Source organism: Channa argus, chromosome 23, assembly GCF_033026475.1.
Source record: "Channa argus isolate prfri chromosome 23, Channa argus male v1.0, whole genome shotgun sequence".
In the NCBI taxonomy this organism is placed as follows: domain Eukaryota; kingdom Metazoa; phylum Chordata; class Actinopteri; order Anabantiformes; family Channidae; genus Channa; species Channa argus.
Window position 1 is genome coordinate 4,626,242 of NC_090219.1, and position 26,433 is coordinate 4,652,674.

Here is a 26,433-nt window from a genome sequence, read left to right on the forward strand (position 1 = left end):
CATAAGCACAGTGTATGTAATTAAGTTGATGGCAATGAAAGAAAACATGCAACACTGTGGCTTTCTGACATATTTTACCAGCTTCTGTACAAAAGCAGAGGTCAATGACTAACTAAAACACAGTATCAAGCATTGGCTAAACAGTTAATACCATCAATTCAATTTTACTTTTATGATGTCAGTCGACAATAAGGAAAATATCACCAGCCTTCCTCCAAATGTTTGGACACAACAATTGTTTTCAAAAAATAAAATGCACCTTATGTTAGACCAAATCACAAATAACTGCATGACCACTAAGGGCAAATCCAATTGCTGTTATGGCCAATCAAAAGTTCACTTCAAGTAAAAACCCGCGCAACCATTAAACATCCCTCCATCACTATTTTAATGCATTTAGCTATATCACAGGCAGAGGATAAAGCTGGATGCAGGCACTGCTCTGGCAGTAATTGTGTTCAGCTGTTTAGATGTATGAGGCAATGGGGACATATGGGCTCTATGTATTTATCCTTCAACCTGATGAATAGCTTTAATAACTGGAGGGGACTTAAAAGGCCATTTCATAATTGCTGCTTACCTCTACTGGAAAGGGTGGCAGAGTATGGATATGAGTTGGAGAGAGCTGTGTTGAGTGGGACATGTGCCATTTGTAAATGGGAGGCAGCTAAACGTACTTGTGCAATGAGGGAGAACAGTAGTATCCATAAATTCAGACTTGCACATACCTGCATCGTGTTTTACCTGTGTAGACCCGAGTGACTGCTAAACAATGCAATTACTTAGCTGACGGACATGACACTATTGAGGTTGCACTCCAACAAATTATAGCTTCCATGGTCCTAAACTAAAAGTTAGCCCAATAAAGATAATCAAACCAGGACAGAGTTACAACTCATTCAAACAGAGAGAGAACCAGACGCCAGGAGGACACCAACTGCTTTTAAATTAAACAAAGATGAAACTACAGGGACCTAATGGGTGCACAGAGTCATGGCACTGGTGGCTGTGCTGCAGGGTCAGCCCTTAGCTAGGAAACACTAAACATCCAGTCAAAAAGAAAACACACAGATGGATAGCAACAAGACTGAAAAAAAGCATACACACAACAAAAAGCAAACAACATCACAGGGCGGCCTGACCGGGCTGAGATGCAGTATTGCAGTATAATTCTCTGTACAGCGTCAATGCTTGTGTATGTGCATAAATTGTGTCTGTTAGTGTGTACGTGTAAAAGCTGGATGAGCTCTCAGGTGTGTTGTAATAGGGCAGCCTGTTGCCAGAGATGGGAGAGAAATAGAGGGATGAATAGGGAGATATCTGTCCATTATACTTTTGGCTGTCTGCAGGGTGTCCCCACACACATACACACACACACACACACACACACACGCACTAAATATACAGAGACTTGAGGAGATGCTGGACTTGGGAGAGGAAACTGAGAGTGGAGCATGTTCACCATAATCGCATAAAGCTGGAACAGATACAGCTGCAGAGGATGGAGGGGGGAGGAAAATAAAGAAAGAGAGAGAGGGGAAAAGAGAGTGAATAAAGGAGGATCAGCCTGTTGCGAGAGAGAATAAAAGTGAATGTAACGAGAGAATAAGATAGAGGTGAGGAGGTGGGAAAGAAAGCAAAGAAAAAACATGAAGGTTTGGGCTTGAGAGGGTAGTAAAAAGAGGGATGAGCCCAGCGACAGAGCAGGAGACAGAGAATAATCAACAGAGAAGCGATAGTAAAGATGAAAGCGAAAAGAAGAAAAAAAACTAAGCTCTATTGCAGATAGAAACTCCAAACACTGGAGAACCAAGAGAGACGAAAGAGAGAGGGGGAGAGAAAGGGTAAGTGACAGAGAGAAAAATGGAGTGAGGAAAAAGAAAGAGAGTTAGAGAAGTGAAGCGCTCCTTGCAGCGGCTCTAGCCAGAGAGAAAAAGGGTTTTAGCCAGATTAAAGAAGCCAGCAGGCCTCTTAAGACCATCCACCTAATGAAATATGTCAAAGCCCATAAAGAAACACTGAGGCCATTTAGGATGGGGGGAGCACAGGAAGCTCTGCGTCAGCAAAAATTTGAAACACGCAAAAGCCCTGTCAATACACATTAGCTAGGACATCAATGAGGGAAAAGACGGAAAAAAAATAAAAAGTAAAAAGAAAGCCACCCTGCAGCAGAGAAATTGATCGCTTTATTTATTATAAGGGCTATAGGTCCTGATCAGAAATGCTTGGAAAATAAGAGTGGGAACGTTAGAGAGGAGGAGTGCGGGGGGTATTAGGAGGAAGAGGAGGGCGGAGGTGAAGCCACTTGAGGGAATGCTGAGTGTAGGGGATTTAAGGTCAGCGTGGTGCTCTTGGTCCATTTGTATTCAACCGGCAGCAGGTTTAGCTGGCTGCTGCAGGTGGATTTAAGAGATCGGTGTACTTTGTGACTCAGAGGCAGAAAGGAAGCCGGGGCCTGCCGCCCAACATCACAACTGAAATGCTCTTTATGTGATGCTTGCTTCTTTTTCTTACGCAGGCCTTGTTGTGATTTTGAAACTCGGACGGTGTTCTAAATGAGATGCAATGCATCTCCTCTGCAAAACAATTAAAATCACGACTCCTCTAGCCCAACTACAGATGGCCAACTGAGCAAGCACTCTCTGTCAGCAACATTGTAAATCATAGTAGCACAGGAGAATAACCAAAAAGTCTTTCAGCAGTGGCCACTGAAAAACAAAGCGGGAGCTTTAACATCTGACCCAGTGGAGACTCACTGCCCTATCAGCTCCCATCTCAGCACAAACTGTTCATCTTCATACAGCAGAACTGTGTAACAACCACAATTACTTTGAAGGCAAACCTTTATATCTTCATCTTGAGGTTCGGTGACAGTAGCCTAACAGTAAGATTTATTATTTATTATAGTTATTATTTCTCAATACACTAAATGCATAACGCCACTCAAATGAAATGATACCTGCTGAAAACAAGACACTAGGGGCTGTCATCTAAAATTATGTTTGCTTTTTTCAAAATCTTAGGCATTTTTATTTCAGTAGTGTTCCTACACATATTTGGTTTTAATGCATGGTGTTTCTTTAATGATGTATCTGTTTTTGAAGTCTGAATTCAGGTAGAGGACATACTTAATGCTTTTTTTCACGCATGGACTATGTCATGTGTATACAGTATTTGCCACTTAGGGCACTAAAAACAGCAATGATGTCCAGGAAGAAGAGTGTTCCCTGTCCTCTCATAAATTACATCGCTGATGGATTCTAAGAGCTTACTTTGCATCAACTTTATTATTTAATATTATTAGATCTATTTAATGCTAAAACGGAAAAGGTCCATTTTTGTGATTATTACTGTGGCTGTACTACCCCTGACACTACAATAGGGAACATTTTTCAAAACTGATTTGTCATTATAAATTGGCTTATTCACTGTGTTTCATAGTTTCTTAAAATTATTTTACTCTTGCTGCATAACAGATTATACAGTGATAACTTAATTACAGTGACAATTGTAAACATGTATTTAATCTTTCCTTGTGTGGATTTTTTACCTTGTATAACTGTGGTCTTTATGTTCATCTGACAGGGTTTATTTCCGGCTGCAAAATTCACACAAAAACTTGTTCATCTTATTGAGTCAGACTTCCATCATTTCTTTAATATATAAGAGACCGGGGAGCTTTTTCAGACACAAGACAGACATGTTAAATTGCCATCACATTTGCATAACAATTGTGTCTGAATGGGGCTTTAGTCTGGCTTGTTCCTGTAGTCAGAAATGTAAAGTGCCTTAGTTCTTGACAGTGAACTGGATATACAGCACTACAGTACAGTTTTTGTCACTCATTGAAGGAAAATAGTGAACCCGACTTTATGTTTCACCTTTAACCAGCCTTTTCTCAAATAAAACAAGGCGGAACTGAGTGTGGAGAAATAACTGAAGCAGAAGCCATTGTAATGCAATATGGCTACTGTCAGCTGGGTGAGGATTGAACACCGCGAGCCTGCTGACCTGGACGGCTATAAAGCAGCAAGAGCCCAGACACTAAGTGCTTCACAATTCAACTTTGTCAGCTGGGTAGGGGAGGGAGGGAGAGGCAAACGAGAATGAGAAAAAAACAATGTTTTATAACAGAGAAACAGATTCACAGAAGGGTTATTTGTTGTGCGTTTGTGTGCGAACGGTGATTAACCGTTGCACAACGTGATGCAGAAAGAGAAAGAAAACTAGAAAAGTTTTCAGTATACAGTATATTTTAATCAAATGAAACACTCACCATTCTTCTGTCCCACCAGGGATCCCAAGTTGCTCTCATCAGCCACTATAACACAAAAAAATACAAAGAAAAACAAACTACCATTATTTTTACAAGCCACACACACCAAAATACAAAGCAGAATGTGCACCATTCCAAGGGTTTGTGCTGCCTTGTAACTGGTTATATGTGTAACTGTTGGTGCTAAGATATCCTGTAAATGACTCCCTGCAGAAATATTACACAAAGGAGCACGAGTGAGGGACAAAATGACAGACTGAAAAAGGAAATGAAAAAGTAGGGAAAAAAAGAAAAAGAAAACCAGAGGAAAGATATTGTGGCTGAGAGAAAATGAAAACAGAGGTGGGACAATGAGAAATAATAAAGGGAGGAAGACAAAAACAAGGAGAAAAGCCTACCCGCCACCACCTAATCTAACTAAACAGGATTGCGGTTGGCAAGCGGCAGCCACCACAGGCTGTGCATCATGGGATACAATAATAGGTTTTCATTACGCTGCTATTTCTCTTAAATAATCCTTTTCATTTTTTATGAGGTCAATTTTCCCGAAGGACAGATTGTTGAGGGAGAGGGAAAATGAGAGGAAGGGAGACTATTGGAGTGATGGTGAAAGTGAGGAGACCAAAAGAAGTGTTAAACAGTAGGGCGAGAGAGCAAGAAGCAACAGATGTTGTGTGATAAGGTGTGTGCTGGGAAAAACAGTGGCTTGAAGAAAAAAAAACACAATCAACATAAATAAAATTGAAAATCCAGAGAGGTAGCTTCATAAAATCCAGCAGAGATACATGTGTAGCTAACCAAGACAAAGAAGCAGAAATATCTTTCTTGTGCATGTGTCAGATAAAATAAAAATTAAATTCTTTCAAAGTTTGGGGAAAAAACAACTATTCCAGGCCACATGACCCTACAAGATAATGAAAAGCTTCCTTTTCTGTGGCGGAAAGATAAATGTCTTCATGGCCAGCAGCCAAGTCTGTATTGTCCTGCCATGGCAGAAGGATAAAAATGTAAAATCCATATTTTAAGCTGCTTTAAACTATAACATACATTTATTCTAATACTGGATAACCTTATACTGTAAGTATATTTGTACAAACCTGCAGAAGCATAGTGCTGCTGTATATTGTTGGGCATACAATATATTTGTTAATAATGCAGGAAAAAAGAAAAGGTGAGAACAGAAGATTCGGACAGAGAAAAGAATCAATCGAGGTTGAGAGGCTTGGTGAAATATACGGAGTCAGAAAAGAGAGGAAAGTAGTTAGCTAGAGAGAGAGTCCGTGTTTGGTGTGCTGGACCTGTCAGATTTATTTTTATTTGATTCTGTTTCACATCCAAATTTGACCTCCTGACCTCGCAAAAAAATGAATTTTTTAATACAATTCAAAGCCACATACATTCAGTAATAATCTCTCTATAGTGGTTTTATCAGTAGTTGCAGAATCTGTCAATCCAATACTGAGTGAAATTTTCTTTCCGAAACATGAGGGATTCTCAGGGTAGCTGCATGCAGAAAGGAGTGATAGAATAGGGTGGAGGACTTTGGCTTCACTGTAAACAAGTACTAGCTCCTCTAACCAAAGAGCGACTAAATAAGGATATTAAAGTGCATTTGCTATTTCCACAGTAACCATGTTACCATATCAATCAGAACATTACACTAAGTGAGAAAGACACTGGGCAATAATTAGGGGTCAACAAAATGTAAAATGATGGTCAGTTGTCTGGGCTACTCGTCACCTAAAAGAACTGAGGTTTTACAGCACTTTGAGCAACACAAAGTTGATCCATACACGATCACTTCCAAAGCAGACCATGGCTTTTTCTGCTGATAAATGCATTAGTCTCCATTATTGCTCATTTTATTTTAGAAAAACAAAAACTCCTTGTCAGAAAAAGGTAGACAGAGTGTTTTATGACATAGCTGCAAGAGAATGCAAATAATGACAGAAGCCCTTTCTGGTACTTTGTGTTACAAACAAAAACCTAATTCATCATTCTAAGATTATTTGAAACTAATCCAAAATTCCACGCTGATGCAGAGATGGTGTCTCCACATTTCCTCTCAGCACAGACAGGCAGGATGTACAAGAGGATTTCTGTGTGTGAGTGGAAGCTCTGAGTCAACAGACTATTTGCTAAGGCATTCAAGGTCAATAAAACCAGCTCACCTCTTTCTGTCAAGTGGTGTTTAATAAAAGCTAACCTACTCTGTGGCGCTGCTAGAGCTCAGATACGTGTAAGCGTAAAGACTGACTTGTGGGGAAACTCTCCAGAGGAAAAAAAAACAAATGGCTCTTTAACTACAAATTGTCTAGACAGGGTCAGCATCTGAGGTCTTGTATGTTTTCAGAGCTTCTGCCATCTTTATGCATGTACACACACCCCCTCACATACACACACATATAGCTCTGCTAACAACCTTGTTTCAGGACTGAGCCCTTTGGAGAGGGAGGGGATGAATAGGACCAGAGAGATAACACAAAAGCGGAAGAACAGATTGAAATGGAGGATGGCCAGAGAAGGAGGTGGAAGCCAGAGAGAGGAAACAGATAGTTTTGGGTGTTGGAGTGGTTCCTCAGTGACATAAAGCAGTGTGTGTGTGTGTGTGTGTGTGTGTGTGTGTGTGTATTGTTTGCTGGCCACCCTTGTCCATAATGAAAGCCAATCAGCTTGGGTGGCAGAGGCGTGTGCAGCAGGAAGAAAGTCAATCCACTGAACCTAATGAACCAGGATTGGAAATCAGAGAGGTAGATAAGAAAGACAGATAGATAGAGGAGACCAAGACCAAGGAACTCATCGGCTTTCAGCTGTGAAAGAGACCCCAAGAAGTAGAAATAAAAACAGAGATGGAGTAAAGAAAGGAAAAACAATTTTGTCAACGTAACAAGAGGGGAGAAGGATGGGGCCAGCTCGGGTGAACACAAAGAAATAAGCCTCTTCGTCTTAACCCCCCCACACCAGCACCACACACCAAGCTATGACACTGGAAACCTCAAACGATTCATTCACACACAAATTGGAGGGACACACACACACTAGATGTGTTCATCCAGTCTGTTGGAAAACCCTTGGGTTTATGAGTTCAGAGGGTCAAATCCCCTCAGGCAGGGGATAATAGGAGATGGCTACATACGGCAACAGAGAAAATGTACAGATAAAAGGCATGTGGTCACTGTTGAGGCTGTGTCCCATGGTGTGTAGTGCGGGCCAATGATAAAACACCTATGTTTGGCGTTTGTGATGGTTGAGACAACCATATGTTTTGTATGTTTTTAATGCGGAAAATCTATGTGACGGGGGATGAAACAACAGCTTCTTTCACTGATAAAGACTTTTGTGGGTGTGTGTATATGTTTACACTCACACAGGTCCATGCTCTTGGAGGCTCTGTTGCGAGGTACGTTGTCCTTGTCATTGACCAACTGACTGTAGAAAACTGCAGTGTTGTCTGGTTGCTTCTGAAAGTTACTGCAAAACAAGAGTCAAAATTACCCTAAACCAATCAGCTGATCAGTATTTGCTCTTAACGTCTAGGTGGTTTCATCACCTAAACTTTTAAAATTCGCACATATACATCCACTAAAGATGATTTAATTTCCTCAACTCCAGATGCCATGACTCACAGTGAAACACGTATATTGATGCCAGATTATGACTCAGATCATATGAGTTGCTGTACACACGTCCCAAATTTACAGGCATACTCATTCATAAGACCGCTTACAGAACGACAGAGGCATTTTTATGGTAATCCATGTAAATCATTCAGCATTTTCATCAGTAGACCCTAAGATATCAGCAGGTTATGACCGACTAATGATATTTTATTTGAAATGAATAAAACTGCTATTTTGCTTATCAATATACACTCAACAACCCATAACAAATAAAGTGAAAACTTGTCGTAGGACTTTTTTCAGTTTTGAAAAATATGATGCAGAAATCTGTCATTTATAAAAAGCACTTTAATTCTTGGTCATGGCCAAGGAATGTGTCCAGATCTTGTTTAGAAAAGACACACACCTGTGTATATAAAGGTCCCATAATCTCTCTTTCTGATTGAATTTCATTGCTTTTCCTATATTTACAATGGAAGTGGTTGATTAAAATCTTTTAGGGGGTTAAACGTATTTATAACATAAAACACAATCAATTCAAATCAATTTACAAATGGTTTTGAACAAGAAAGGTGAGACCAGCTCATAAAAGTGCATGCTATTCTAAAAAATTAAATGAACAATTTCTAAAATAATCCAATCATTAGAGAAGTGTTTGAAATTTTCAATTCATAACCATTTCTCATAACAGCAGGCACATTATCTTACATACATTTATAAAGAGCCTCATATAGAGTTAGTGCTTCTAACAGAGCGCTTGCTGTGCAGAGTGCTGCTGTTGTCAGTGTGACTGCAGACTGTACAGCAGGAGACTAACAGAAGTATCATAGCTCTTTCTAAGCCTTCAAACTCCTACAGAATTGACTCTATTATGCTATCACCATAATTACTTCTGCATAATGCAAATAGGCTATTGCAATTAGACCACATAGTCTAAATAATGCATATATGCGTTGTAATATTTAGCATAATGAGTGTTCTTTATCTCAAACCACAGCGGCCCATATTAAGAGTTCCATGACAATATAATAATTCTGGCCCTGTGCGAGTATGGATGGCACAGTGTATGGTACATTATGTGCGTTATGATTGCGGGGGGGGGGGTACCTGTGCTCTGTGGGAGTTAGTTGTAAATGTCTATTAATTTCCTCCATAGCGCCAGGGGAGGGCGGCGAGGGGAAGCCTTCTGCCCACTCCCCATCCTCGTTGCTGTAGTGACTGTAGCTGCCATTAGTGTTCGCAGTGTGATGGGGTGCTGAAGAATAACACAACAAATAAAGAATACAATGAGAGAAAACTGGGAATAAAGAAAACACTTTTCTTTCATCATAATTCATTTTCATTAGCATTTAGCTTTTTTGATTTTGTTTAACTTTTACTATTTACTGGTTAGAATATCAAAACTAAGGTTTCTAAAGGTAATGAAAGCTAAATAAAAACGATGTGTACACTTTGATATCCATTGTTAAATGTTTGCTCTGTTCATTTTTATCAGTTCTGACAATAGACTGCACATGGACATTAGACACAATGGAAAACACTGTCCGCTTCATTGGAGGATCAATACTCTCAATAACAAGGTTTGACATTCAGAAAAGATAAGCTCTATATCAAAGTCACGTTAACTGAATAAACAAACACTCTATACACAATATACATACAAAACTAAAAATGAAATGAATGAAATTAAAATAAAATAATTTGCATACAAAAAGAGTTTGCTTTGCAACTCTTCCTCCTACATTTCCATAAACTATAAACCCCGAGAGTACATAATTTCCCCATTGTTAAGGCTTAGTGGTGCAATCCCCCCACTACAAAGTGACTGTAACTGTACTGCTACTCCAGTATGATGGAGAGCTGACAGTGTATCAGCAAAGAAAGCATCTCCTGCTCCCTGGATGGTGGGGGGTGGAGAGAGAGAGAGAGAGACAGAGAGAGACAGAGAGAGAGAGAGAGAGAGAGAGAGAGAGAGAGACTGAATTTAAAACAGTTTGTTAGTCCTTTTTAACACAACATCGTGCATGCTGCACAATAGACTCTATGCAAATCTGGCCCACTTAGAATCCATTTCATCAGCGTAATGATTCCAAGGTCAGATCTTTTGCACATGAAAAGAGAGTATGGTGTTCAGAAAAACATAGTTAATGACTTCCCTTTCTCCCACTATAAATATGCAGTGAAAAGACAGAGACAGAGATTTGGAAAGTTGTAACAGTTTTGTAATGCAGTGCAATATAATGCTTAGGGTAGCTGCTACAGTGACCTAAAAAAGCAAAAAAAAAAAACAGAACAATGTCAGGAGCCTTAGCTGGATGTCACACTGTGTAGCAATTGCAAACATACACACATACATACGTATATAAGCACATACACTGTCAAACAAACAGTGTGTACTCACTCAGTCGCAGATAACGAGAGTACACAAACACTCCAAGCCTAATGTTGACTATCTGACAGTTTAAATGGACAAATACTGTGCACAGTGTGATTTGTTTATGTCTGTGGCTGCATGCTCACCACTTCCAGAGTTGCTGTTCACATTGTTGTTGGTCGCTGCTGGAGCGTGACTTGCACTGTGTGTGGTGGGCTCGGTTTTGGGGTATCTGGAGGGTCCCGAAGGCCTCTGGTGTGCATCGTGGCCCCAATGCTCCTGTCAACAGATAGAGAGATCAAGAGAGACAATGTAAATGGTAATCATATAAAATAGATGGATTCTGTGGGACACACTGGCCACCAATCAATTATGATTCATTGCAGATGATGATAAAAGCGAGGAACTTTGAGGAAATATGAGCAGATTTAGAACAAATATTGATTACATGTGCAGTGGCACACGAATACAGTGACAAAGTTATAATTGAAAAGTCTCAACACATCACGTCTCAACACATCACTTAATATTTGGAAGCATAATAATTAATTTAATAATTGACAGGGAGAATGTTAACAGGTTTAAGGTTAAACCTAAATATTTAGCCAGGAAAGAGGAAAATATCCTATTCTGAATTACAAAAAATGATATAATTGGTTAAAACATCCTAAAATCTGATCACAAAGCTGGAGATGGGGAAATAAATCAGTATATATATTTTTGGCTACGCCTTAGGCATTCCTTTTAAGAACTGTTTACCACTGCAAATAAAAGCAGATTCTCCTCCTGTGCACAATTGAAAACATAGTAATTAAGATAATCCTGAGCGCACTGACAGGCATGTTATCGAACATCCATCCAGCACTTCAAAAGACCCACCCAACCCCCAGATAGTGACTGGCAGTGATGGTGGGAATCGGGGATGGTCGAAGATTAAAAAAAAAAAAAAACCTTTTGTGGTCAAAGGGAGATACAGCTGTCTCACACACTTATTTAAGTGTGATAAAAAAAATAATGGTAAAGCACAGTGTACAGTAATGAAAGGTTTACATAAAGCTTCCTTATATCAAAGCAATGGGTGGGGTCCATACACCCAGGGGTATCATTAGTAGCTACCATACATCTTAATATGTCACCACATCATAGCTGTCAATCACTGTGAGCTCATGTGTGCCGTATGCATTTGCACATAAAGTTGTGCCACTTCCTTTGTATGTGCCAGTGACACATAAATCAAATCACAGCCCCCCCAACCTACCATCGGTCTTCACAAAATGACGGCTCGCCTGAGGCTTTTTGAAGCAGCCAAGCAGACAGGCAGTCAGATATCCTAATCCCACAACAATAGGTAAACAGGAGGAGTCCATCTATCCAGCCAGCCCCAACCTACAGCTGCATACAATAGGCTTCTGAGAGCTTTAGCCCTGCTCTGCCCTACTGTGTCACCCACCCCAGCTGCATGTTACTCGGCATGTGATGAAAAGCAAAGAGAGAGAACAAACAAAGAAGATGATGCTGCTTTGGGTCTTTGATGTGATTTTTAGCACCAATTCCTATCTGTTTGGTTTTAGTGTGCATTGGTCTCCTTATAGGTGGTATGAAGTGTGTGACAAAAAATAAATCAATTACAGAAAACAGTCTTTTTTGCTGAGAAGAACAAAAAAAATTGTTCATAGTATAGGTCTTAGGCTCTCATTAATAACAGCAATATTGGGCATAGGTGCAATGATCAATTACAACCACAACACTTTCCCAATCAAAATTACTAAGAAAGCTTCCTCAATCATGCTAGCAGCTCTTGGAGTTTCTAGGAAACAAAAAAAATGACAAAACACTAAATGCTAAAATCATCATGTTGACTGACAATGTTATTATTCTGATGTTTAATATTAATGTTTACTGTTGGTAATCAGCCCACAGGGATGATCAGTTATGCAGGTAGCTGGTCATAATCAAAGTAAACAAAAAGTAACCTGCTGAAAGTGCTGGACTTACCTACAGTATAATCCCCTCCCTAGAGCCATGCTGCAAGCCTGACTAGAACTAATTCTTAGAATGGAAAGTTACTCATATTATGGATCGCTTACCAACCTGAATCATACTAGGGTCAATAAAGGAATATCTCGAAAAATATATGGCTGGCTGTCCACAAATTTAACAAACACATCACAGTACAAAATCTTTGACTCCTCGGACTGTAATAACTTCAAGCCTCATTAGGTAGCTGACAGAGAAACAAATATATCACACTGACACATTTAAAAAAGTATATGTGTGGATTTTTTTACATTTAGGATTTTAAGGGCATTTGGCCATAATGGAAAGCAAACCCTTGAAGGGCAGTGAGAGGAAAGCTTGTTAAGGGGCTCAGGGTATTTTGCTTTAAGGAGTGCTTGTTTTATCACACTGCCCCACAGTGTCAGCAGACTGGCTGTTTATCGATGAGCTGAGTGGGACTCTCCAGATATATGTTGAACTCTGAACTGGGTTTTAAGCAGGTCTTTATCCGCAGGCTTAGATGACTAACAAACCGAAACAGAGGTCTAGATGAGATGCAAGGGCCACAATCTGCAGTCAACCCTCCCATTTTAGTCCATCTATTACTGACACAAACTATCACTGAGCATCTGCTTTAACTGCTGTGATAAATCGGTCATAGTTCAACATGGAGCTGAATAGACAGACTTAACTGAGAAACTGTTTCTTCACCGTCTGTCACACTTGATATCTTTATAAGTCCACCACCAAGGGTTGAAAAAACTGCCACAGCAAAGTGCGGATATTTTTGGGAGGGGGCATGGAAAGACTTTCATGGGAATAGTTTTTTCCCTAATAGCCCAGAAGATAAAGGTAAAAATAAGGAAAGGTTGAAGCATTCTATTCAGCCTGTTTTAACACATTTATCACATCTGAAAGGCAGGATGTCGACACAGCTACATGGAGCATGATTTTACTCCTCCGTCAGGTTTCATTATGTATTCCTATATGGCCATGAATGAGTGACTGTTGCCATGTCAAATAACTTACAATTTTGATATCTTTATATTTAAATAAAATACTACGAATGAATAAGGTGTATATATGTCTAGTAGGAATTTTCAGTTGTTTAACTTTTGTGAAACACGTATTTGATCCCTTGAAGCAAGTAACAACAGATAAAGGCAGAAAAGACTCAGTAAGGCCTAAACAGAAGGAATGAGGACCCAAATATCATCTAATGAACAGGGAGTGAAGGAAAGGCAGCCTCTGAAAACCCAACAGAAAAGCAAACACAGACAAGCATGCAGGAGGCTTCAGATTAGCTTTATTTGACAGAGGAGAAACAAGCAGGTGAGACAGGAAAGCAAGAGTACATTCCCTTAAGAAAGACAGAAATAAAAAAGGGAAAGTTATTACAAAACTTTTCACAAATAGAAGGAACAGCAAAGTGCAGATTCAGCCTTTACAGTTTACAGACAACCCCAGTGATCTAAAGAGAAACTAAGAAATAATAATCAGAGTTAAAGCTAGTGTCAGTGAGTTAAAAATAACAAGACAGAAAGGAGAGTTGTACAAGGTGAAGAATTTAGTACTGGATCAAGTTTTTGAGTATTTTTTTAAAAGAAAGATAAAAGCTGATGCTGTTACAGTCAGTGGTGTTGTCAAAGGGAAAGTGTTTCAACCCAACCATTAAAAATGTCCTGAATTTACACCTCAAAGGTTTGGTACAAAAAAAGGAAAAAGTGACATTTTCTTTATTATTCCATTCATACTATAACATCATATTAAGCATTCATGTTATGAATATAGTCAATGGTTAAAAAAGATAATTCAGGGTTTTCCCTGACTCTTCTGGTTAATTGCCCGTTTTCATTTATAACTTTTTTATATAAATTTATAATAACACATTTTTCTTTGTACCATTTTAAAGAACTCAATTAAAAACCTTAATTTGATGCCCAAAATGTTATGTGCACCCTTTTGCAACATATACACTTGCACACACCCACACACACACACACTGTGTCAGAGTCCACCAGAGAGCCGGAGATTGTGATGTCTGGTGAGAGCCCAGTTGTGTGTGGAGTTATGTGACTGTGAGTCTAAATATATGGCTGCAGATCTATGTGTGTTTCTGTTCTGACTGCGACTGGGTATCCTGCGGTGTGTGTATGGATCTCCGTACATCTGCCCTGCCATTGCTCTGATGTTTTCAGCGTAACTGTTACTCTGAGAGCCATCTTGACTGTCAATGGCTTCGATTGTGTGGCTACGTGTGTGCCTGGACTTGTGTATGTTGGTGTTGCCCTGCGCGCCAACACATGTGTGACATTGTGTGTTATCGATCGTGGTTTGCTCCACAGGCATTTGGCTGCCTGTTTGTTCGTGTATGTATCCATATTCAGACCTTTCCCTATTTATGTTCCCCTCAGAGTGTTTGTTTATGCTGCTCAATGTGTGGCTGTGAGACAAAAACCCTAAAACATGTCTCAGACCTGGACTGTTCACATGATTTTGTGTATGTCCACCTTCATCATGACTATACTCACCATCCCTTTGCGTGAAACCAAATGCGTAACCACTACACTTCTCCTTTTGATTAAACCTATATGTGTATCTGGTGTAAGTATCCCCTGGCCTGTGTGTGAGACACTGTCTGTGGCTGTGAGCCAGCGGTTCAGACACTCGCCTCCTCGATATAGGGAGGAGGGAGGGGGAGTGACGAGGCAGAGGTGGCTGCTGTTGGTGGCAGGTGTCACCCACTCGTACCTGATTGCTGGAGCCTGTTGGGGTATTGGTTTGATTCGCGATGGAGGGATTTGTAGGTGAGCTTGCTGCAGTTTTGCCACTGCTCATCTGTTATAAAAGGAAAAAAGACAAAAAGTATAATATACAGAAAAAATTACAAATAAATAGTCTGGTTATTTGCAGCAACATGCCTTATCGAATAAACTGAGCTGTTGCCTGTTTCTTCTTGATAAAGTGTCAACTTGATCTTAAAACTGTTAAAATCACCAACTTGACACCTAAACAAATTACAGTATGCAGCATGACAGTCGCTGTCACAAAGGCAGTCTTTATTCTGAGGTTCTTTTTTTTTTAAACTTTGTGGATATTGTGAGTATCAGGAGCCACAATAACAATCTTCACTATGGTATGGCTTTGAATATTGTGAATAGAAAAACTACTTAACTCAATTTACTTTTCAAGATGAATGAGTTTATTATGTTGGACCCTGATTTCATATTAGTGACCCACACGTAGGAAGGCTGGTAATAATATATACAGTGTTTTCTGTAAGCCTTAAGTGATCATAAGCGGGAAGAAAATTAGCCTAATGGGAATGATAAATGAAATTGATTTTGCAGTCAAATCTGTGCTAGCTACTCATGAATAATCTTTTAACATATCAGGATGCACAGAGAATTTGATAATGCATAAGGATTCCTAAATGTTTTATTTAACCAAATTTTCCAACCTAGCTCCTTTTGAAAATTGAAAATGTTGACCCACATCCAACAAAGCTTCAAAAGCAAAGAAGTGCAGTAAATAGCAAAGCAAATGTAACATTTATAGGATTTTAAAGTTACTGACATGACACACTTTCTTTTCTTTTCAAATCTTTTTCAAACACAATTTCACCTAATTTAAATACTAGTAATGCTACTTCTTAAACCAAAGAGACCCTTTTTTTCTTAGCAGAATCATTTACCTGATATCTGATTTTCACAAAAAATTGATAGAGTTTTCGGAGAGAAAACAAGATTTTAGCAATAAACAACTTTAAAAACTTGGGATTTACATAAACTGTGTCTTATGGTTTGACATTGCATAATCTGAACATTTTAACAAGAAAAACTATCTTTTATTCTCACAGTTTATTTCTTTTGAATGGTAAAAATGTGCTGACACCTTGTACCTATCATTTGAATTACTTTAAAATTAGGCCTGAGCAACTTCCACGTTCTTAAAATGTCATTCCTTATACTAATGCGTTCTTCTAAATTATCCGTAATTTTACCCGCCTATCCTGTTTAGGGTCATGGGAAACATCTACACACCTACTCCTACATACTTTCCCCACTTGGTATCAACCTCCCTTTATTCTATAATACACCATCAATATTTACTGTGAGTTACACATCATACTGTATGGGTTGTACCTGTCTGGGTGCTCTAAGCACAACGAGCTGGATGGTGCCCCTGGAGTTCCCCTCTGAGGACATGGAGCTCCTCAGTGTCTCCATGGCATCATAGTTGGAGCGTCCCAGCAGGGACTCGCCATTTACCGCTATCAGCTGGTCATTTACATTCAACCGACCGTCCTGTTGGGAAAAGGTGATACAGCTGTTTGAGTAAAGAAACAAATCATTTAAAGTCAGCTTACCTAAAATGAAATTGCATTAGGTGACTTAGCAGTAAAATATACAGTTTATATTATTGGGAAAAGAAACTTTCATAATACAGGATGCATTTTCTTTTCATTTTATCTCAACTACCATCACAGAAGAGTAGATGTTAAAGACACTTGACATCTCACTAATAACTGCCTTAGCTGAATAAAATATATTAAGATGCTAGGGTAAAAAAAGGCAGTACAAATCTACGTACATAAAATAAGACACACAATACTAATTACTAAAAACAGTTTCAAAGACGAGAAAATGGAGGAAGTATGAAATGTATGAGAGAGAGAAAATGAGAGCAAAAGAAAAATAGAGAGACTAAGAGTAGAGGAAAGAGTATAACATGGAAGAACGGGTAAGACCAGAAAATTGTAGAGTTAGCAATTTGCAGAGAGCAGGAGAGACATGATAAATACATAGAGCAGCTAATGGAATAGCCTCTGTGGGCACTAAATCACTTCTAAGTGTTTTAAATAGCAGCTTCTTGTTGAGAGGCAATGCAGAATAGTGCCCTGGAGAGAGAGAGAGGGAGGGAGTGGACGAGCGACAGAGATGGAAAGGTGGGGAAGACGGAGAATAAAATGAGGAAACCAATGCAAAAGGAAAAAATGTATATATGACACACACACACACACACACACACACACACACACACACACACACACACACACTAAAGACTCTCTCAGTGTATGTGTATCTATACAGTTTTGATTGGTCCATTATGGTCAGTATTGACCTTTAACCCCACCTCATTTAAAAGGCACCATTTGGGCTGACCTCAAATGCAGGCTTGGATGACACACAGCACACACAAGCACACACACACAAAGAATTTGGCGCCTGGATCATATCAAAGGACATCATCAAAAATTGATGTTCAGGCCAAAATCAGTCTGTGATATTCCCCCAATTCATTTCTCTATTCTCCATGTAAGCGGCAGCGGCACGCTACATGTAATTTTAATTTGTTTTCTTTAGCATATTCTTTGAAATGATCAAATGACAGGATCGGGGATAAAGCCAAAGAACAGTTTTTTCTGTCATTGAGGCCTCGGGTCTTGACAGCAGCCAAAACTCTTTAATGGAAATAGGTTAGATCTCTCCATGACTCTTCCTCATCTCCTCCCTTTTTTTCTTGTTGTGTGATTGTGTGTATTACATTGTGTGTGTGTGTCAGTCGGACTCAAGAGATAGCCGTATTCCCTTCCCCACACTGGCCTGGAGCTGCTAAGCCTCATCAGACCCCTTAGCTGCTTTTCATTAGCATGCATCAACACTGAGTAAGACAGACACACACACGCCTCCCCTTATGAGCTGTATTCCTACTGTGTGTCTCAACTTTTCAATTTTGTCTTTCTCCTCTTATTCTGCCTCCTTCCATCTGTCTATTGTTCGACTTAGTTCAATTCTTCCCTCTTAAGATTCCCACCCATTTAGTACTCGTTCACACAATATCTTCTTTCCATGGGCTCCCTCGCTAGGGTCTGTCTCTCGTCCTTCCTCTTATGTGGTATGTTGTCCCAGAAACCTGTTTCACAGCCCGTCAGAGATCTTAGTGCTATCCACATCAGCAGCTGCCAGAAAACTACTTCTGAAGGCCCCTCGGGGAGCCGCTGCCTGGCTGCCCTGATCCCAGACCAGCCGTTTATCTTCAACACCACACTCGTCTCTGTGCCTCCTCGTTGTGCCGTGCAGTTCTGGGAGCAGCAATGAGGGGCACGAGGAGTTGTGTTATATAGGGGTGGAAGGGTGGAGGAGGCAGATATTGAGACCAAGTAAAGGAATCTCCAAAGTGCTGAAAGGATGTTTTTTTTCTTGATGCCCTCACAACTTAAAATGAGTACTGAGCGATATAGATAAGACGGCTGCAGCACTGATTTGACGAGGCCACTTGGGGGTCAAAGGTTGAGAGACACTTAGCTAAGGGAGGGGCTGTAGCCTTGGAGAAAGAGAGGAAATGAGAGAGAGAAAGGAGACGCACGCAGGAAGAGGGATGAGAGGAAAAGAGCAAGAAACATCAAGAGACAACGGGAAAGAGTCTAGATAAATACAATAAAGTGATAAATTAGAACCAAAACAAAAAGATCAAAAAGTCTCCACAACACTGCTGCTAAGCTGCTCACTTGAGTGTTGGCTCAGGATAAAATCTGAAACCCTGATTAGTTCAAGTCAGAAGAAATAGACACTTCTGAATAAAGGAAAGAGAGAAGAGTGAGGGCCTAGAAATGTTCCAGCAAAAACCCCCATTTCTCATGTTTGATGTATTTTTAAGGAGCTCTTTAAAGTGTGGTAACATTTTTTGTGATGGTGAATCTTTGATGAGCCATTTTAGTACTATATAGAAATATTTTAAATATAATATAAGAATGGGACACACAGCCAAAACACATTTTCACATCTTCAAAGGTTCCACACATCCATTTCCATCAACGACATGTTTCAAAAATAGTTTAGATTTTTGCTTTCGACTTTAAAATTCTGATTATACCGTGTTTTACATTTCCTTACATTCCAGACAATACTGACATTATATTGGTTTTACTGTGTTCACCAATTTAAATGCTGCAGTCTAGTAACATGGTGACATTGTTCCAATGAAGCAGGATGCAATTACACCAGATGTATTTGAAGGCAAAAAAAATATACACTCAATGGCCATTTCAAGTATACCTGTACAATCTAGCAAATTCCAATAAAGCAGCAAACATTTTTTCTACTGTTACAAGGTCATAAATTCTCAATTTTAAGTTAAAACTGTCATAAAAGTGATTATTCTACAATGTGTAGAATGTATTAGTGAGGTCACAGGGGGTGGTAGTGGCATACTCAAGTGCGTTACATTGAGTGCATTAACAAGGACTTAAGTGACCAGGTTACAGCTAGCTTTCTAGAGAAACCTGATTTCTTAAATGTGATGTAAATGTGAAAGTTTCCAAAATGAACGTAGGAGATTAGTGAAGCCTGGTTTCCCCAGCTAGATTTCTGCCGGAGAACGCCGATTTCTTTACCAAGCCATATATGTAACTTGGTTTCTAAATGCTGTGGATGGGAACACACAGCTGAGTTGAGGGTGGAAGGAAGGAGAGATCATTAATGGGGCAATGCCTCCCCATTTAAAACAAGGTCTGCCTAAAATAAGACAGAAAATTTAATGCAAAGTGCCTCATAAAAGTCTGAATAAGTCATTTTCCCCTGGGGATTTTTTAAAATTCACACAGTTCCTGTTGTGGATCAGCTACATGCTTGTCCCCCTTTTTCTCTCCCTGCGCTGTCACTCTACTACAACATGAACACACAAACACATGTACAAACAAAAAACTCAGAGACCAGCATTTTTTGTCACTATACAATTAACATATGGGCGTTGGGCTTCGAAAATAAGCCCATAGTGGAGGAGAAATCAGGTTACTCTGCTGCTGCATGTATATGTGGATGGTTAAAATTTATTTAAATGTAATAATCTTTCATTACACAAGAAATCTTCATGTGGAAAATCACAGTTTGTGCTGTAGGTCAATATAAGTCAGGAAGGTGATAACCTGTGATATCATGTAATAATCTGTGATATCCTGCGACAATTAGATACATTACTTGATTATCTGTTTGAAGTCAGAATGATGCTAAAAGCTTTCAAAAATGGCTCCTGCAAGCCCCATGTGTCCCAAATGATGTTGTCTAAATACCTTGTAAGCAGCCCCTCCATGGATGATGGACTTTATGAAGATACCTAAATCCTCTCCAGTCTCTCTGGACTTGTTGCCCTTCAGGCTGACCCCTAGGCCTGCTGAACCCGTTTCATTGAGGGGAATCTCGTACATCAGCTGTTCCCTGCCATCCTCCAACACCCGATTGCTCAATTCTTCACCTTTCTATATGCAAAAGAAAATAGAAGGCATTACCAACATGTTTTACTTTTAATTTTACACATTAATACAAAACACATTTCCAGTGAAGTTGAGACATTGTGTAAAATCTAAATATAAACAACAAAAAATCTACTGCAAATCATCTGAAATCTATTGTTAATGTGTAAATAGTATAGCGTGCAAATGTCCAAATAGAGTTTTTTGGTTATTGATTTGTTTTAAAAAACACTAAATTAACAAATAGTAATTGTGATCTTCTGGCCCTGCAGGCAGCAGGCAGCAGGCAGCATTGCATAAAAAAAAAACATTATTCTGTAGAGGACATTGCATGAGCCCAGGAACACCTCTGGAAACCATTTCCAGTAATACGTTTTTCATTGCATCCACAAATGCAAATTAAAATTCTACCATGCAAAGAAACAACCATAAATAAACAAGATCCAGAAATGGTGCAAGCTGCCTTTCTGAAGCTGCCCTTATTGAAAATGGTCATTTAAAAGGAGAAGTAGAAAACTATACTGAAGCATGACAAACCAACATTTGAAATTCTTTATAGAAATTATTCGCCTTTCAGATTTCTTTTAGGGAAGGCCTTTTTCATTTCAGCAAAACAATACGAAACCACATTCTGTATTATAACAGCATGGCTCAACAGTAAAGGAGTCTGCTAAACTGACCTGCCTGCAGTCCAGACCTGTCACCACTGAAAACATCTGTATGTGTATTATGAGGTAAAAATAACAGTACAAAGGAGGCCCCATACTGTTAAGCAAAAATTGGTAAAAAGTTTTCTTTCAACACCGAAGCATTTGGTCTTCCCAATTCCTAAACACAGAGTGTTGTGAAATGAAGAGGTGATGTAACACAGTGGTAAATGTGCCCCAATCCTAACATTTCTTGACACAAGTTGCCGAAATCAAATTCAAGACATTTTTTTCGTGTTTTGTACTTCTGACAATCAAATACAGGTTCAAATGATCAACAAATCATTGCATTTTCCTTTGGTTTGCATTTTTCTTAAAATGTTATTATAGTATTCTACAAAAGCCTCCTCATGCATACACCTCATACCTACTTTGCATAATAACTGCTGTAAATAATCGCTGATGATTCAGGTGGGAGCACCATACCTAATGCACCAACTGATAATGCATGCTTCCACACCACAGTGATTATAGTCAACATCAAAAAACAGCAAAAAAATGGGTGAAGCAAGAAGAAGAGAGCCGGATTAAAGAGTCGCATAGAAGACAGCTGCAAAGAAGATGGAAAAATGCAAGATAGTAAGAGAAAGGAAAGGAGGAAGAGAGGAGCAGGTGCTGTACATTGAAAAGAAAGATGAAGGTGTAGTGCGAAAAAGAAGAAAGCTACTGTAGAGAGGTTATTCCATTTGGAGATGAAAGGCGCAGACGGGGAGCGAGCCATTTCTAAAGGAAACATAATAACCTTTTCATACCTCCTCCTGGAGCACAGTGGGGGAGAAAGGGGGAGGCAACAAGAGGAGACGGATGAGGGAAGAGGATGGGGGCACAGAGGAGCATTTAAAAGTAATAACCCTTCCCTGAGGTATACCCGCTTCTCTCATTCACATTCCTCCTGCTCAGTCTTTACATTTCAACCTAATCTTTCAATCCTACTGTAAATCTCTCCCTCATCCACTTCTTCTCTCCCTCCTTCTGTTTCTGTTTCTCCCAAGACTCCCGTTCCATCTGTACTTTCTACAGGTCTCTACATCTCGCTTCCAACCATCCACACACCCACCCACTCTGCTCACCCACTGCTATTAAATGTGAATAAAATGACCGTGGTGGCGGAAACCGCAGCGCTGGTCCAAGAATGAGATGGGGGAGAGAGAAGGGGGTAGGGGAGGAAAAAAGGGAACAAAACAGAAACAGAAAATGTATGTCATTAGATGATGGCAAAATGGAGAGCAGGAAAGAAATGCCAGGTTCAGTCACCCAAGGAAAAGACGGCCTGTGGAAAGGAGGTGCCTCAACACCACTTCAACCTCAAGCTTTATTCTTCTTTGAAGGGAGGGGGTGGAAGGTTAAGAGATTTTGTGTATGCATGTGTTCATACAACTTTTGTTTTCCATGCTCCTCTGGCTATAGTTTAGAATGAGCTTCATTCAGTTCAGGATAAATGAAGCCTGCAGCCACTCAAACTCTACTCATAAAGTAAAAAAAATGTCAAAGCAAATTCTGTAGGAGTATGCATATACATTACACTAGATATACAAGTTGTCATGGCTTTTAAGATCTGAGCACCCATACCAGAATTGCGGGAGCCTTACATCAGGCACCTTGCCCGTCACTGAAGTAAGAATCTGTGTTCACATTTCTTCTCTCATCGTGGCAAGGCGTTGAAGGATGTGTGAGTCAAATATGTCCAGCAGTATAATTTTGTAAAATTCACCTCACTCTAATCCTCCAGCCGCCAAATTCTCTCTCTCTCTCTGTCAGCGCAGCTCGGTGCTGCTTCATCTAGGTGCTTAATTAAAACAACAGCATGTTTAAGCCTTCAGGCCAGGAGAGATACTCAACTCCACAGTGTGAGTCAAAGCTCTCAAGCCAGTAAAAGTAAAAGCCAGAAGGTTGTCTATATCAGAGAAGCATGATTTAGTCACTGCTTTTGGTTTAGATTTAAAATAGAAGATGATTAGGGGCATGATGGAGCCAGACAGACCCTGGAGACAGGGTGATCCCATTCATCGCTTTCATCGGTCAGAGAAACCGCTGTCATCAAGCATGAAAAATGATTTGGTAATGGTTAGAGAAATCTCAAGATGGGATTTAAAGAAACCAACATGAAGGATCATTTTGTCATTTTTCTTGCAATACCAGTGTCAAATGATGACAATAGGACAAAAAACTACTAACCATTACATTTTCAACATATTGTAGTATAAATAATGATCATATATTTCATACTATCAAACGCAATCATAACATAACATGTTTCAAAACAGTAAACACAATTAAATCCCAAAATAACAACTGAATAATAATGTGTCCCTTGTATATTTTCTACCATTTAATTACCTGGTTAGAAAATGTTAAAATAACTAAAGAAATCTATTTCTTCTTCCCTGTTGGAAAAACTACAGAATCTATGAATATACAAATTTTATTTTGATCTTAATTCTGATTAAAAGATGTCTCATACACTGTATCATCGGGGTCCTGGGGGCTCAGAGCATTGGACTGGAATGCAGAAAGCCACGGGATCGAATCCCACCCCATCGGGTTAAGCCCTGCCCAGCCACCGAGGGCCGAGCCCGTACAAAATGGGACGGTTGAGGCAGGAAGGGGTTACGCTGTCCCCTTAAAGGACAAGCCAAAAGCTGTTGATATTTTAATACTGTATCATCACTGGCTTTCAGAATAGCCATAGTTATCTCATGTCTATCTCCAAGTCAGATTTAAGGTGAACACAGAGAAACCTTTCCCCTTCAGCAATCTGAAAAGACCTTTCTGTTAAAGTCTGCGTTATTTTGCACAGTAAAGGTCTAACATCACAGTGAAGAGACAACACATTTTGAATAGAGGGAGACTGTTGTCAAATATACATAAAATGCAGCAGATAAAACATATCTACATTCTTACAACAAGCACACCAATCCTCTGCAGACCTAAGCTGCTCCTGGTGGCTCAGGTGAGCACCTTGGATGACAGCCACTGGCATTGGTGTGTGAGCGTGTTGTAAATGGGTGAATGAGAAGCAACATGTAGCGCTACATAAGTAGAGCCTTTATATATTTACATTTAATATGATGATAATCTAAACCAAGCAAAAAGCATCCTTCCAAAGTCACAGTACAATTCTTGGCACTTCAGAGTAATATGATATGTTCAGTCAGGGCCTATTTTTATCAACAAGGCATTTCAGAGTGTTGTAACTCAAAGCCAGAGGAATTACAAAGAGAACTCGCTACTTTCTGCATGAGAGACACTTGGGAGGTTTTAAATACCTATGATCTAGCTCCAGTAACAGGCAAGGTGAAGGTGGCCAAATCAGAGCGCAGCAGCTCTGAAGGCTCAGCAAAGCAAGATACTGGAAAGTTATTAAAATGTCAATTCTTGCAAAGTGAACATGTTTATTTACTGTATGCAGCGGTTGATTTTAATCTATTTACACAACCAGTTACATCTCAGTAGTTGTTCAAAGGCAGGTACATGCTCCCACAAACTCCAATATCCCACCTAATGCTTCTCCTTTAGGGGTGTTTTTATAACTAGGGTGGCTGAGACACCTTGGCTCCACTCTGCATCCCCTACACTCTTTGCTGTTAGCTCCCAGCAATGGGTCTTTAACAAGCTTTTAGCCAGGAGAAAGACCACCCTCTTCAACACCCAAATGAGAAAACAAAAAGGAGCTTTTTCTAACCCCAGGGTGGGCGGGGAGGAGGGGGTGATACATGGCGATTACACACAGAGGCTTTTGTCGCTGAGGATTTCCAAATGGGGGGTTTCAAAGCGGTGGGATTAGCGGTGAGAGCGACATTCAATTAAGATGAGATCTTGCCGTTCTTACCGGCGACGATGGAGCTGCCAATTAATCGCCTTAATGTCTGCCTCTTCGCCGCTTTACACCTTTACCTCACAGAGAAGAGAAAGGACAATAAAATGACTGATTGAGGGATAATTCTGGGATGTGCTGGAGGATGAGGGAAGATGAGAGAGGATGAGGACAATAAAAAAGCGAAAGAAAAGCTCCAGCTTGAGGAAAGACTGACAGAAAGAAAAAGACAAAGGGAGATATCAGTTGGAAAATACAAATAAGAGGCAAAAAGCACAAGCTGAGAAAACGGTAACAACAAAAGTCATTTTCTGCCTGACGACCCCGGTTCCTGTGAACTGGCCTAGGCTTTCTGGTACCTTAGGGTCAACCATGTGCAAAATGACCCCTCTTTCCTGTCCTTGGCAAGCCCATAATTCTGCTATAGACATACACACTCACACACACACACTCCACAACTCAAAGCATCTCTCTAATCTCCACCCTGAAACAAAACGAGGCCCCGTGAAATAATGAAAGCCCCTAGCAGAGGAGACCCAGAAATGCTGACGGGAATGAAACAGTGATTAGAAGTTATCACTTTTTAATTACTTAGACAGTGTGTGAGAGAACAGGAGGTGGGGTAGAAAATCTGCGTCCTTTTGTATCCTAATAATGAGGCTAATTCACAGTCTTTGTTGTTATTCTTTTGACTGAAAGAGACCAGTGTGCCTCCCAGCACTGCCAAGTGCTTTCACAGAATCACACGCTGCTCATGAAACATCAATACCCTCGCTATTGAAACTAATCAATCAGCAGCTCAGCTAAGTCCTTTAAAAGTCTACTTTATTGTAGAATGGAGATAAAAAAAGACTATATGAAGTATGGAGTATAAAAATCTTGTCATTTGGCAGCAGGGCAAATACAAAGAGCAGTCTTTTAACCACATGGCCTGGGTTCAAACTGCTGTGTTACCATGTACCTGCTCTGATGCAAAGCACCGAACCCTGACCAGTGCGAGGTCTGCTGTTCTGTAGCTGTATTTTTAACCTGGTGTCCCTCAGGAAAGGCACAGCTGTACATTATCAAGTTTACTAATGCCAGTGCAACTCTACTAGACTGGTAAAGTGATCAGTAAAGGAAGTCTCAAATACCAATATTTGACGTTTATTTTATTTGACACTGTAAAAATGCCTCACAGGTGATCAGTGTTTATGGTTAAACCTCCATTTAAAGTTAAACAGGCTTTACATGAAATGTGTCGAACCTAAAGTAAAACATAAAAGAAAGAGAAGAAAAATGTGATATGTCTGATATTTACATATTATTAACAAGTAACCAGGTTAAGGGACAGCTAGTTTCTGAAATCGCGGTAGGGATTAGGGAAACCTGATCTGGCGTAGAATTTTCCCAA

The 26,433-nt window shown here is 39.8% G+C and overlaps 1 protein-coding gene across 3 annotated transcripts in view; it reads right to left on the reverse strand.

Annotated features, from left to right (window-relative positions):
- The window catches only part of pard3ba (par-3 family cell polarity regulator beta a), a 135,108-nt gene that overhangs the window by 58,480 nt on the left and 50,195 nt on the right, over positions 1–26,433 (reverse strand). For 2 of the 3 annotated variants that reach the window (XM_067493569.1, XM_067493568.1), the window contains exons 11-18: positions 20,340–20,525; positions 16,414–16,575; positions 15,020–15,106; positions 10,417–10,549; positions 9,004–9,151; positions 7,644–7,747; positions 4,277–4,321; positions 3,551–3,598 (exon numbers count right to left, since the gene is read on the reverse strand). In XM_067493569.1, coding sequence (XP_067349670.1) covers positions 3,551–3,598; positions 4,277–4,321; positions 7,644–7,747; positions 9,004–9,151; positions 10,417–10,549; positions 15,020–15,106; positions 16,414–16,575; positions 20,340–20,525 — 913 coding nt within the window. The remainder of the gene's footprint in view (positions 1–3,550; positions 3,599–4,276; positions 4,322–7,643; positions 7,748–9,003; positions 9,152–10,416; positions 10,550–15,019; positions 15,107–16,413; positions 16,576–20,339; positions 20,526–26,433) is intronic. The other variant, XM_067493570.1, reaches the window with a different exon arrangement.